General features: G+C 37.6%; 1 protein-coding gene across 1 annotated transcript; it reads left to right on the top strand.

Annotated features, from left to right (window-relative positions):
* The first annotated feature begins 765 nt into the window (after window positions 1–765).
* On the top strand, window positions 766–13,561 carry LOC114391450 (dynamin-related protein 1E-like). The gene is made up of 10 exons (XM_028352466.1): window positions 766–802; window positions 1,742–1,879; window positions 2,004–2,068; window positions 2,189–2,383; window positions 2,495–2,614; window positions 2,706–2,776; window positions 3,215–3,440; window positions 3,580–3,630; window positions 3,761–4,132; window positions 13,264–13,561. The coding sequence occupies exons 1-10, from the start codon at window positions 766–768 to the stop codon at window positions 13,390–13,392; spliced, it is 1,404 nt and encodes a 467-aa protein (XP_028208267.1). The 3' UTR covers window positions 13,393–13,561.
* Window positions 13,562–14,385: the final 824 nt, after the last annotated feature.

Genomic DNA, 14,385 nt, shown 5'->3' with positions numbered 1-14,385 from the left:
CCCTTGGCCACTAGTCTCGCTTTATACCTTGAAATTGATCCATCTGGATTTCTTTTGATACGAAAGACCCATTTGGATCCAATAACATTTTGTGAGTGGTCTCTTGGAACTAGATCCCTAGTACCTTGTGCAAGTAATGCATTAAATTCATTACTCATAGCCTCACGCCATTCTAGTGACTTTATTGCCTTGGAGACACATGTTGGTTCAATGATGGATGGAATGGGATGCTTGGTGGTTAAAAGAAACTTTTTGTTGGGCTTATGGATATTGTGCATGGATTGAGTAATTGGCCTGAAGGGAGCTCTCATTGATGCTTGATCAAGTGGTGGTGAGAGATTTGATGATGATAAGGCAATGACATTCGTTGGTGTGGTATCAATGGGGTTGGTGTGGAGGTTAGTTCACTTAGTTGGGCTGGTTGTAGCGGAGTTGTTGAGTGAGAGGGTGATGTGTGTGGGTTCTCATAGATGAGGGAAAGTGCGTTGAATTAAGGATGAGATTCAAGTGTTTGAATGGGATTTTTGGTGTGTCATGGAGGGTGGAGAAATTGGAGGAGTGAATGGTGAAGTGAGGTCAGGAGTGAAGGTACCGTTGTGCCTTTTGAAGGGGAAGAGAACGGAAATTCTGTTTCAAAGAACACTACATGCCTAGAAATGTAAATTTTATTGCTGACTTGGTCAAGACATTTGTAGGCATGATGCTGTGAAGAGTAGCTAAGACAGACACAAGGAGTGTTGCGGTGATCAAGTTTATGATTTGAATATGGACGAAGCCAAGGATAACATAGACACCTTTACATGTGCGTAGGATATGGGCTCGTGAAAGAGTTTGGAGAAAGATGTGTTATTTTGAAGGTTTGGGGTGGGCATGCGATTTATGAGCTATACGGCTGTCTGGAAAGCATAACACCATTGTTTTGGAGGCATGATTAAGTAGTGCAAGACTAGTTTTGACAATGTGTCGATGCTTTCTTTCTGCAAGTTCAACATGTTCAGGGGTGTAGGGTGGAGAAATGTAGTGTGAAATACCATGGTTTTGAAAAAATGATTTGAGTTTTATGTATTCAGTGCCCCCACCGGTGTAAAGAGAATGAATTTTGTGATTGAAGAAAGATTCTACTTGAGCATGAATTTAGGAAAAACATCAAACACTTCACTTTTGAATTTTAATGGAAACAACCATACATATTGGTGAAATGATCAACAAAAATGAGATAGTAACGGAAGCAAGTTATTGAGGGAATTGGTAAAGGTCCCCAAACATCGGAATACATAAGTTCTAATGGTGAGTTTGAAGTTACAGAGGATTCACTAAACAGTAATTTATGGCTCTTATTTAATTGACAAGAAAGAACAATGAAGAGGAGATTTGGGCATATTGACGGAGTCATTGCCCTTGAAAACATGTTGTGAATTTTCAGGGAGGGTGACCAAGACGAGCATGCCAAAGAGTGGAGGGATCGAATGGTGGATAGTGTTGTTGCTTGAGTGGTGATGAGTGTTTTGTTGTGGGTTGAAGGGTGTACAGGTCATCACTACTTTGACTGTGCATCAATGTCGCTTGCGTTGTACGATCCTTCATACAAAAAAGAAAAGAGGTGAAATTCAACATAAACATTATTGCTTTGATAGAATTCTGAAATGGATATGAGATTATGACATGTTTTTGGAACACACAAAACTTCATGCAAAGTAAAGGCAGAGGTGGAGGTGGGAAGTTTAGTTTACTATTCACTCAGTTAATGGAACTTTTGAGAATACTTTTATATATTTTTCTGTATTGCAGCCCAATTGCTTAATTTTGGCCATTACTTCAGCAAATCAAGATATAGCAACATCAGATGCCATCAAGGTTTCCAGACAAGTTGACCCTGCAGGTATGCTTGCTGCATTTTGTTTACCATTATGCTTCAACTATACAAATTGTATGCATTGACTATTATTTTTATTATGCTATTATGATTTTCTCTTGACACCGCGTTCAAAATGTTTGTCTTTTAGGGGAAAGAACGTTCGGTGTGTTGACAAAGCTTGATTTGATGGACAAAGGAACAAATGCTCTCGATGTAAGATCTTAGCTTTTCTAGTACATTCTGTGCAAACTCGTGAGATTATAATTTTTGGCCTGTTATGAAACCTAGTCCTGATTTTACATGAATCTTATCGACATTTTGGTTATCCTGTAGGTCCTTGAGGGAAGATCTTATCAACTTAAAAACCCTTGGGTTGGAGTTGTAAACCGTTCTCAGGCAGATATTAATAGGAATGTGGATATGATTGCTGCTCGGCAGCAGGAGCATTCATTTTTCACTACCAGTCCTGATTACTCACACTTGGTCAGCCAAATGGGCTCGGAATATCTAGCAAGGATTCTCTCAAAGGTTTCTATTTATCCTACTCTTTAGTGTGTTGGGAGGGGATGTTTTTATTTTTCCTCTTGCAACTGTTCAGAGTTACTCGGTTTGTTACTTATAGAACTGATTTGATTTCAGCATTTAGAGTCTGTGATAAGAACTCGGCTTCCAGGAATTGCATCTTTAATTAATAGAAACATTGATGAGCTTGAAGCAGAGTTGGCACACCTTGGTAGACCAGTTGCTGTTGATGCTGGGGTGAGGAGTAATTTTTTGCTGTCTGCTACTGATATAAGTTGAAATAATTCCTACTGAAATGTTCATATATAGCTTTCTATGATTTTATCAGGCACAGCTGTACACTATTCTAGAATTATGCCGTGATTTTGAACGAGTATTTAAGGAGCATTTAGATGGAGGGTAAGATTTTTATTTTATTTTTCTGTTCAAACTGGCCACAGTATATCAAATTATTTTTTTCATGAATTAGACCTCATTATATCAATGTTATTAATTTCTATTTGCTGCCAAAAACAAGTTATTTTAACTCGACAGGAAACTGTAACTATATACTACAAACTGAACAAGGTTTTGGAAGGTAAAACAAACGGAAGACTTCAAGAAGTTACAGTAACTATAGTGTAATAATAGGGATAAAAAAACTTAATGAAGTTGTAATTTAGATCATTAGCCTTGCAAATCCTTCATGGTCGTAATTACAATACAGGGATTAAAGATGATAACCAACCACCTACATTGAAGTTTGAGTGTGTAGGCATCTAGTTTTAAAAACTGGATATAATATTTCTGCGTAGGAAATGCCCTGACCCTTCCAGTTTCTTGTATTATCCCTCCTAGGAGGCCAGGTGGAGATCGAATTTACGTGGTTTTTGATTATCAGCTTCCTGCTGCATTGAGAAAGCTTCCACTGGACCGTCATTTGTCGTTGCAAAATGTGAAAAAAGTTATTTCAGAGGCAGATGGGTATCAACCTCATCTAATCGCTCCAGAGCAAGGTTACCGACGCCTTCTGGAGAGCTCACTTCATTATTTCAAAGGTCCTGCACAAGCTTCTGTGGATGCTGTAAGTGCTTTTTGCTTTAAATAGTTTGATCCAGTTCAGTTCCTAGATTCAAAATAAGCTTTTCCAAACTATTTTTTTCTTCATATTTAGCAAGCTACCAATATTTGCTAACTCTCGTGCTAAATGCTATTTGTGGCAGGTTCACTTCGTATTGAAGCAACTCGTGAGAAAGTCAATTGCAGAAACGCAGGTTTGAGTTTAATTAACGTTATTTTTTTGGCCCCAGAGGGGGGGTGGTTGAATTTTGTTTTCCTCTAGTAAGTACTAATGGTTTACTCTACATGAAATATGCTTTCATTTAAATTTGACAATGGTTGCAGGAATTGAAGCGCTTTCCAACTCTTCAAGCTGAAATAGCAGAAGCAGCTAATGAGGCGTTAGAGAGATTCCGTGAAGACGGTAAGAAGACAACGTTACGGCTGGTGGAAATGGAATCTTCCTATATCACTGTCGATTTCTTCCGGAAGCTCCCTCAGGAAGTTGACAAGGGAAAGAATCCAGCTTCCTCCTTGTTAGTTGATCGGTATGCCGAGGAACACTTCCAGAGGATCGGTTCAAATGTTTCATCTTATGTTGGGATGGTGTCACAAACATTGAGGAATACCATTCCAAAGGCTGTGGTTCATTGTCAAGTGAGGGAGGCTAAGCGATCTTTATTAGACCGTTTTTATGCACAACTGGGCAAAAAGGAGGTATAATACAAAACCCTTCTACCATATCAAACTTCATACATATCTATAGAGAATGGATTCGACTTGATTGATTATTCAGAAATTATAGTGCCAATATAGAGGTTTTCATAGCTGTTATTTACATTCGTATTTAAAACATAATTAGCTAAATTAGATCCTATAAATCAGCAAACAAATCATTGACTAGAATCTAAAATAAATGACATGAAACGACTCTTATGACTCAATCAATTAGATGCAATCAAATGCCTATGATTCAGTGGATTTGAATTGATCTTTGTGTGCTGAGTCATTGCCTTGACACGCCCCCGCAAGAGAGGTGTGCCATCAAGGACACTAATCTTGGTCTTGAGAAGGTGATGACGCTGCCTGGATAAGGGTTTTGTGAGGAAATCAGCAAGTTGGTCCGTGGTGGAGACATGCTGAACTTGGAGAATTCGTTGTTGAACGAGGTCATGAAGAAAGTGCACATCAATTGCTATATGCTTCATCCTACTGTGCATTACCGGATTAATTGAAAGATAGGTGGCACTGAGATTGTCACAGTGGATGGTCGGGACATGTTGAACTTGGATGCAAAGTTCAGAAAGTAAAGATCGAATCCATGTGAGTTCAGCTGAGGTTGTTGTTAGGGATCGATATTCAGCTTCTGTGGATGAACGAGCTACTGCACATTGTTTGGAAGATTTCCAAGAGATGAGGCTCCTTCCATAGAAAACAAGATGAGCGGAAGTTGAAGTATCTTCCTTTTTACCTGCCCAATCAACATCATTAAAGGTATAAAAACGGTAAACACCCTCTATGGAGATGAAGTCCATGAAATATGGTAGCTTTGAGATATCGCAGGAGGCATTTTAGAGCTGTCATATGCATGGTGGTGGGTTAGTGCATGAGTTGTGCTAGCCGATTGACTGATTAGGCAATGTCTGGTCTAGTCATGGATAAATATATTGGAGATTACCAATAATGCTTCTGTACTGAGCTTGGTCTACAATTACAGTGCCATCGTTTAATGTAAGAGATGTGCTAATGGAAAATGGAGTTTGAACGTCTTTTGCTTCTGCCATTTTTGTCCTTTCAAGAAGGTCACAGATATATTTGTGCTGACTGAGTAAAGACCTGTATTGGTAGGAATAGCTTCTATGCCCAAGAAATAATGAAGAGAACCCAAATCTTTGGTGGAGAATTGTTGGGGCAAAGAAGAAATGCAATGTTGGATGACTGAAATAGATGAGCCTGTAATTAAAATGTCATCCACATATACAAGTGCATAACATTAGAATGTTACCTTGATTGAGGATGAAAAGAGACGAGTCTGATTTTGAGACATGAAAACCATATAAACATAGAAAGGAGTGTAAAGCACTGAACCATGCCCAGGGTGCCTGCTTGAGCCTATAAATTGATTTTTTTAAACGACAAACATGATTGGCAAATTCAGGATCGATGAACCCAGGTGGTTGAGCCATGAACACCTCTTCTTTCAAGTGACCATGTAGAAAAGCATTATTCACATCCAACTGTCTAATGGCCCATTGATAATGGAGAGCAATAGAGAGCACCAAGTGAACTGTATCAGGTTTGTGTATAATCAAAACCTGGTCTTTGATGGAATCCCTTGGCCACTAGTCTCGCTTTATACCTTGAAATTGATCCATCTGGATTTCTTTTGATACGAAAGACCCATTTGGATCCAATAACATTTTGTGAGTGGTCTCTTGGAACTAGATCCCTAGTACCTTGTGCAAGTAATGCATTAAATTCATTACTCATAGCCTCACGCCATTCTAGTGACTTTATTGCCTTGGAGACACATGTTGGTTCAATGATGGATGGAATGGGGATGCTTGGTGGTTAAAAGAAACTTTTTGTTGGGCTTATGGATATTGTGCATGGATTGAGTAATTGGCCTGAAGGGAGCTCTCATTGATGCTTGATCAAGTGGTGGTGAGAGATTTGATGATGATAAGGCAATGACATTCGTTGGTGTGGTATCAATGGGGTTGGTGTGGAGGTTAGTTCACTTAGTTGGGCTGGTTGTAGCGGAGTTGTTGAGTGAGAGGGTGATGTGTGTGGGTTCTCATAGATGAGGGAAAGTGCGTTGAATTAAGGGATGAGATTCAAGTGTTTGAATGGGATTTGTTGGTGTGTCATGGAGGGTGGAGAAATTGGAGGAGTGAATGGTGAAGTGAGGTCAGGGAGTGAAGGTACCGTTGTGCCTTTTGAAGGGGAAGAGAACGGAAATTCTGTTTCAAAGAACACTACATGCCTAGAAATGTAAATTTTATTGCTGACTTGGTCAAGACATTTGTAGGCATGATGCTGTGAAGAGTAGCTAAGACAGACACAAGGAGTGTTGCGGTGATCAAGTTTATGATTTGAATATGGACGAAGCCAAGGATAACATAGACACCTTTACATGTGCGTAGGATATGGGCTCGTGAAAGAGTTTGGAGAAAGATGTGTTATTTTGAAGGTTTGGGGTGGGCATGCGATTTATGAGCTATACGGCTGTCTGGAAAGCATAACACCATTGTTTTGGAGGCATGATTAAGTAGTGCAAGACTAGTTTTGACAATGTGTCGATGCTTTCTTTCTGCAAGTTCAACATGTTCAGGGGTGTAGGGTGGAGAAATGTAGTGTGAAATACCATGGTTTTGAAAAAATGATTTGAGTTTTATGTATTCAGTGCCCCCACCGGTGTAAAGAGAATGAATTTTGTGATTGAAGAAAGATTCTACTTGAGCATGAAATTTAGGAAAAACATCAAACACTTCACTTTTGAATTTTAATGGAAACAACCATACATATTAGGTGAAATGATCAACAAAAATGAGATAGTAACGGAAGCAAGTTATTGAGGGAATTGGTAAAGGTCCCCAAACATCGGAATACATAAGTTCTAATGGTGAGTTTGAAGTTACAGAGGATTCACTAAACAGTAATTTATGGCTCTTATTTAATTGACAAGAAGAACAATGAAGAGGAGATTTGGGCATATTGACGGAGTCATTGCCCTTGAAAACATGTTGTAGAATTTTCAGGGAGGGTGACCAAGACGAGCATGCCAAAGGAGTGGAGGGGATCGAATGGTGGATAGTGTTGTTGCTTGAGTGGGTGATGAGTGTTTTGTTGTGGGTTGAAGGGTGTACAGGTCATCACTACTTTGACTGTGCATCAATGTCGCTTGCGTTGTACGATCCTTCATACAAAAAGAAAAGAGGTGAAATTCAACATAAACATTATTGCTTTGATAGAATTCTGAAATGGATATGAGATTATGACATGTTTTTGGAACACACAAAACTTCATGCAAAGTAAAGGCAGAGGTGGAGGTGGGAAGTTTAGTAGAAGCAGCACGAGTATCGGGCAAACCTGTGCCATTACTTGTTGTTACTTCATCTGGGCCATCATAATGAGAGTAAAGGTTGATGTTACGAAGATCACTTGTCACATGGTGGCTTGCACCTGTGTCAAGCACCCAATTAGTGGAGGGTGTAGCGGTGGAAGCTGCAAAGTTGGCAGTAGGACGTTGAGACAACTGTAGGCAATATTTGACTATATGTCCTTCGAGGTCACAAAATTGACATTTGGCAGGGGTTTATTATTTCTGCTTTGTGGACCAGGAAAACGCCTATGTTGTTGGCCACCTTGCCGATAATTGAAGCTTTGATTTGGTGAAAAGGACCCATTTCCATGTGGACTATGAGTAGAGAATCACCATGACCTCGCTGGTTTGAGTGATTGGACCAAAACTGCATATTCTTTTTGTTGGAAAAAAAAACTTAACTCACAGAATGAAGGGAGATGAATGCACACATTTTATTGAATAATAATTTGTTTAAATAGAGATTTTTGTAACTGAATGAAATTATAAAAGCAATAACTGACTTCCTAAACAATAACCACTAACATAACAACTATTGTAACTAAAAAGAATCATAAAAAATAATAACTGAAAATAAAATAAACAGTCCTAAACACTCATGATAGACAACTACTGATACACATATTCAACACTCAACCTTGTATCAGTGGTTAGCAAGTCCAAGTTTCTCTATCAGTAAATCAAATCTGCTTCTCGGAAGAGCTTTGGTGAAGATATCTGACAGCTGGTCTTCTGTCTTGCAGTACTTCAAGCACACTGCACCATCCCTCTGTACATCTCTAAGAAAAAATAATTTGATGCTAAAATGCTTTGTTTTTCCATGAAAAATTGGATTTTTAGAGATGGCTATGGCTGCCTGATTGTCCACCATTACTTTAGTTGTTGTATCCTTCTCCAAGTGCAAATCATTCTGCTTAACCTCCATACCAAGGAAATAAGACATTTCTCCTAGGTCTGTCATCTTAAAGACTTGCATCATATCATCCTTGAATTGCTGAATAAGTTCAACATTGCTGCCAGTGACTAAGAGATCATCAACATACAAAGAGATCACAATGAAGTTAGCTCGATCACCTTTGATGTATAAAGTGGATTCACTAAGACTTTTAACAAAGCCTAGTTTTGATAAGTACTTATCAATCCTGTTGTACTAGGCTCTTGGGGCCTGTTTCAAACCATACAAAGCCTTCTTTAATAGATAGACTTTGTCCTCATGTCCTTTCACAAGGAAACCTTCAGGTTGCTCAACATAGATTTCTTACTCCAGAAATCCATTTAAGAAAGCTAACTTGACATCAAGTTGGCAGATTTTCCATCCCTCCTGTGCTGCAATAGCTAGCAACATCCTAATGGTATCCTGCCTTGCAACTGGAGCAAAAGTATCAAAGAAATCTACTCCAAAAATTTGAGCACACCCCTTTACTACTAACCTTGCTTTATGTTTGTTGATTGAGTCATTTGCATTCAGCTTTGTTCTAAACACCCACTTTCACACCTATGACTTTTTTGTGTTCAGGCCTTTCAACGAGTTCCCAAGTCTGATTTTTATCAATCATGACAAGCTCCTCCTGCATTGCAGCACTCCATTTTGGATCCTCCTTTGCATCCCAATATCCTGCAGGTTCTAGAACTGCTACATTGCATCTTTCATAAATATCTGAGAGCAATCTAGTGCCTCTCACGGGTGCATCATCAATTAACTCATCTTGATTTTGCAAAGGGTCAGCTATCGACATCTTTTCAGTATCATTCCAGCTCCATTTCTCATTCTCCATGAAGTTCACGTCCATGCTTATCAGAATTTTCCTTTTATGGGGTTGGAAAACTCTATAAGCTTTAGATACTGAACTATATCCCACAAAGATACCGGGTTCAGCTTTTTTGTCTAGCTTGTCTCTCTTAATCTGTGGCACATAAGTAAAACACAAGCATCCAAATACTTTAAAATTTTTCAAGGAAGGTTTATAACCATACCAAGTCTCAAAAGGAGTCTTCCCGTTTACTGCTTTGGTTGGAAGTCGATTTAACAAGAATACTGTAGTGTTTGTAGCTTTTGCCCAATATTCCTTAGGTAACCCTTTCTCATGAAGCATACATCTGACCATTTCCATTATCGTCCGATTCTTTCTTTCACTAACCCCAATTTGTTGAGGGGTGTAAGGAGCTGTTAATTGATGCTCAATGCCTGCTTCCTCACCACAAAACATGATGAATTGTACTGAAGTGTACTCCTTGCCATTATCAAACCTCAAAGCTTGAATCATGCAACCACTTTGCTTTTCAATCCACTGCTTAAATCTCCAAAATACACCTTCAACCTCTGACTTAAACTTGAGAAAGTAAATCCAACACATTTTGGTGAAATCATCTATAAAGATGATGTAATATTTACTCTCTTTAAGCAAAGCAGTCCTTTGAGGTCCGGCCAAATCTGTGTGAATCAACTGCAGCTTCTATGTTGCCCTCCAGGTTGATTGTTTGAAGGGTAATCTTGCTTGCTTGCCATATTGACATGCTTCACAACTTGGTAATTTAGAATCTAAGTGAGGTAAGCCATGAACCAACTCCTTTCGTTACATGTTCAGCACAGCTGTATGATGAAAATGACCTAACCTTTTGTGCCAAGCCTTTGTACTATTTATAGTAGCTGGATAGGCTGCTTGCCCCTCCTTCAGTGGGTCAAATGAGAAACTTTTACCTCTCATTTTGATACTGAAAATTTCCGTGTCATTCACATCTTTAATCAAACAGTGCTTATTTTCAAAGATGGCTTTAAACCCCTTCTCAACCAATTGTCCCACACTCAACAAGTTTTGATCAATCTCAGGTACATACAAAACATCATAAATTAATTTTGTACCTGTGCAACTTTTAATGGCTACAGTTCCCTTTCCTTCAACAGTGATAAGATCACCATTTCCGATTCTAACTTTTGATACTTGTGATCTGTCTAACTCTCTGAAAAGCTCTTGATCGTGGGTCATGTGGTTGGTACAACCACTATCCACTAGCCAACATTCAGTTGAGCTACTGCTTGTAAAACAAGTTGCTACAAATAATTGCTCTTCTTCCTCTTGTTGATCTGCAACTTGAGCCTCATTCTTTTGTTGAAGATTGCTTTTTGCAAATTCTCACATGATGCCCTAACTTGTTGCACTTTTCACGCTTAACATCGGGTCTTCTCCAACATTTGAAAGGAGGATGACCCATTCTGCCACAATGCTTGCAAGGAGGAAATCCTTTGTTGTTGTCTCCACTTTTGTTGCTAGTGTTAGCCGCTGCTTCTTGTGTGTGGAAATTCTTCTTCTTGTATTTCTTCCACTTGCTTTTCTTAACTTGGTTAATTTGCAATTTAGCTTGCAATGCTCCTTCCACAGAATCATCAGCCCTCATTCTTCTTCTTTGCTCTTGGGCTTGCAAAGCATTTACAAGTTCTGTCAAGATAAGTTTTGACAGATCCTTAGTATTCTCTAAGGCTGTAATAGTAGCCTCAAATCTTTCAGGGACAGTCACCAGTATTTTTTCAACTATTCTTGAATCAGAAAATTCAGAACCAAAAAATACTTTTTAATTGTTTCGGACTCCTTTATTTTCTGCATCTCAAATTCTCTAACCAGATTCAGGGCTTGCATTCCCTTAATCCTTTCATCTCCTTCGTATTCATTCTTGAGGAAACTCCAGATTTCATATGCTGATTTGATGGTCATTATTCTAGTGAAAATTTCTTTTGAGACAGCAGCAAATAAAGAAGCTCTTGCCTTTGACTTTCTTGCTTTCCTCTCCTTTTGATTTTTTATCTGAGCCATTGTTGGATTGGTTGGTAAAGGAAGAACTTCGTAGTCTTCCTCAACAGCTTCCCAGAGATCATTTGCCTCCAGATGTGCCTCCATTCTTGTTGCCCAGATTTGATAATTATCACCATCAAACACAGGTGGTGTTAGTGCTGTGTACGGTGTTTCAGAATCCATCAATTTGATGAATTAAAGCAAGGTGTTTTGGCTTTTTGTGGTGGGTTTCACTCGATTCACTCACAGGTCTCTCTTAAGAAGAAGGCTTTTGATACTAATCTGTTGAAAAAAAAACTTAACTCACAGAATGAAGGGAGATGAATGCACACATTTTATTGAATAATAATCTGTTTAAATAGAGATTTTTGTAACTGAATAAAATTATAAAAGCAGTAACTGACTTCCTAAACAATAACTACTAACATAACAACTATTGTAACCGAAAGGAATCATAAAAAATAATAACTGAAAATAAAATAAACAGTCCTAAATACTCATGATAGGCAACTGCTGATATACATGTTCAACACATTTGATGAAAGTTGGTAGTGGGAACTGATACTTAAGAGGGATAATCATAACGTTTTAAAAATTCCTCGTGGGCAACCAAATGACTGAGTAATTCTTCAAAGGAGAAGGGACGGTCTCTTGTGTGTATTGATGCAACGATGTCTCTGTATTCTGCACCTAACCATTAAGCACATAAAGAGTTACATCATCATCTGATATTACATGATCAATAACAGATAATTCATCAACTATTCTCTTGACAAAGAACAAATATTTTGTGACAGATTGAGATCCTTTGTGGCTGCGTTGGAGTTGATTTTTAAGAGACATAACATGAGAATGCGATGGATTCGCATATTTGGCTTCAAGAGCAGGCTGAAAGAGCTATGTTGTCTCTTTCATTCATAGCAGATTGGAGCAAGCTCACTATGAGATGATCTTGGCAAAACCATGTTTCATATGCTGGATTAGGAATGGTTGCACCATCCTGGGTGATCTCTGGCTATTGGGAGGGAGTGGATCCATCCACATAACCGAACAGCTTCATGCCAGATAGAAGGGAACTTGCTTGCCGATGCCAAGCATGATAGTTGTTGATAGCTGAAAGTGAGTTGAAAAACCACTGGGTTGGATTGGGTTGTTGTTGTCCCATTTTGAGTGTTGTTGTTAGTAGTTGCTGCGGAAGAATTGGTTGAGCCGGCCATGGATCTTAACTCATGGGAGTATGCCTATCCTGATACCATATAGAGAATGGATGATTGATTATTCGGAAACTACAGTGCCAATATATAGAGGTTTTCATAATTGTTATTTACATTCGTATTTAAAACTAATTAGCTAAATTAGTTCCTATAAATCAGCAAACAAATCATTGACTAGAATCTAAAATAAATGGCATCAAACGACTCTTATGACTCAATCAATTAGATGCAATCAGATGCCTATGATTCAGTGGATTTGAATTGATCTGTGTGCGGAGTCATTTCCTTGACAATATCACTAAGGAGGTCTAGCTGTGTGCGTCAGTTTTAAAACTTTGATAAGTGTGTTTGATTCCTGCGGATAAAAAAAAACTGCATTCACATATCACTTTCATGATTCATCATCCTATTTTAGAGGGAAACTTCTATGGAGACATATAATGGGGCATTGGATGATTGAACTACTGCTAAATAGTAAATACTTCACACACTCAGATAAATGTCTTTCTCAGCCATCTGAAACAACGTGAAAACTTGAGGCCTGTTAGGATACAAACCGTTTCTCTACTAGAAATATAGAGCTTTTTTCAAGTAGAGAAACTCACAAAACATTTCAAACCTTGTATCCAAATAGACCCTTAGTCTCCATTGATAATCAAAATACAATAACCCAAAAAGAGAATCGGGGAATGCAAACGAAAATTTTATCATTTTCACGCCTATTTTTTCTGTTTATGTTTTCAGGAAAGACAACTCGCATGGTTGTTGGGAGAAGATTCTGTGTTGAGGGAAAGGAGACAGCAGTGTGCCCAGAGGCTGGAGTTATATAGGTCAGCAAGGGATGAGATTGAAGCAGTTTGTTGGTCGGGATAAAATGAATCTTGAATTAATATACGAAGGACCTTTTAATGGGAAAAGAATGAGAATGGAGTTAATTGAGCTTGTTATAATTTGCAGCAACAGTTCCATTTGTTGATTTTTTCTGCTTAACCTGATGTCTGATTCAGAGCTAATACGTGGGTAATATAACAAGTTAATTCTTAAAATTATAAGTATCGATTAATTTAATTTTTGAAATCGTTAAAAATAAACATTGCTCTTTTTGAAATTAAGATTCGTTAATTATTTGTCTCTAACATTGACGGCTGTTCATAACTTTAATAACTACATTCAAATTTGACATGTATTAGTCAATTTGGTCTTTAATGTTAGAGATTAAATTGACTAACAAGTGTCAAATTAAAAATTAAATTATTTAAAAATGTTCCTGATAAATTCCCGAGATTTAATTCAACCAAATTTGAGTTCAAAGAAAAAAATAGTTAAAATGTAATATTAAGAATTAAATTGATGAACGATACAATTTTAGATATCAAATTAATTAATAGTAATTAATTTTGGGTCTAAAATTTATTTTTCACAATTTTAGGGCTAAATTGGCTGGTGATTATAATTGTAAGTTTTACGGATTAATTTAACATATTGTTCTATGCCATTTTTATTAAAAGTCTAACTTAAACAGAATTGTCTAATCTGAGTACACAATTAAAAAGTAGTCAATAAAGTTATTACATAACTATTATAAAAATCATTTTTATAGATTTGCAACACTTGAGATTCGGGTGAATTTAGGTAAATATATTTTGATTTTTTGGTTTTCCATTTTTTACTTTCATCTATGATTTGTTTTTTTTTTATATAACAAAGTTCAGGTAGGTAAAAATATGCGTGTTACAAATATAAAAAAATTTAAGTTTTTTTTAATTCACTAAAAACACACTTATTCCTTTTGTTTTTGTCGACTCCAAAAACTTGTTCTAGCTAATCAAAGGCTCAAAAGAAAATCTGCTTTAACTGATACATTCA

The sequence above is a fragment of the Glycine soja genome, chromosome 17 (genome assembly GCF_004193775.1).
Source record: "Glycine soja cultivar W05 chromosome 17, ASM419377v2, whole genome shotgun sequence".
Lineage (NCBI taxonomy): Eukaryota > Viridiplantae > Streptophyta > Magnoliopsida > Fabales > Fabaceae > Glycine > Glycine soja.
The sequence above is the reverse complement of the archived record's forward strand: the minus strand, read 5'-3'. Positions and strand labels throughout refer to the sequence as shown.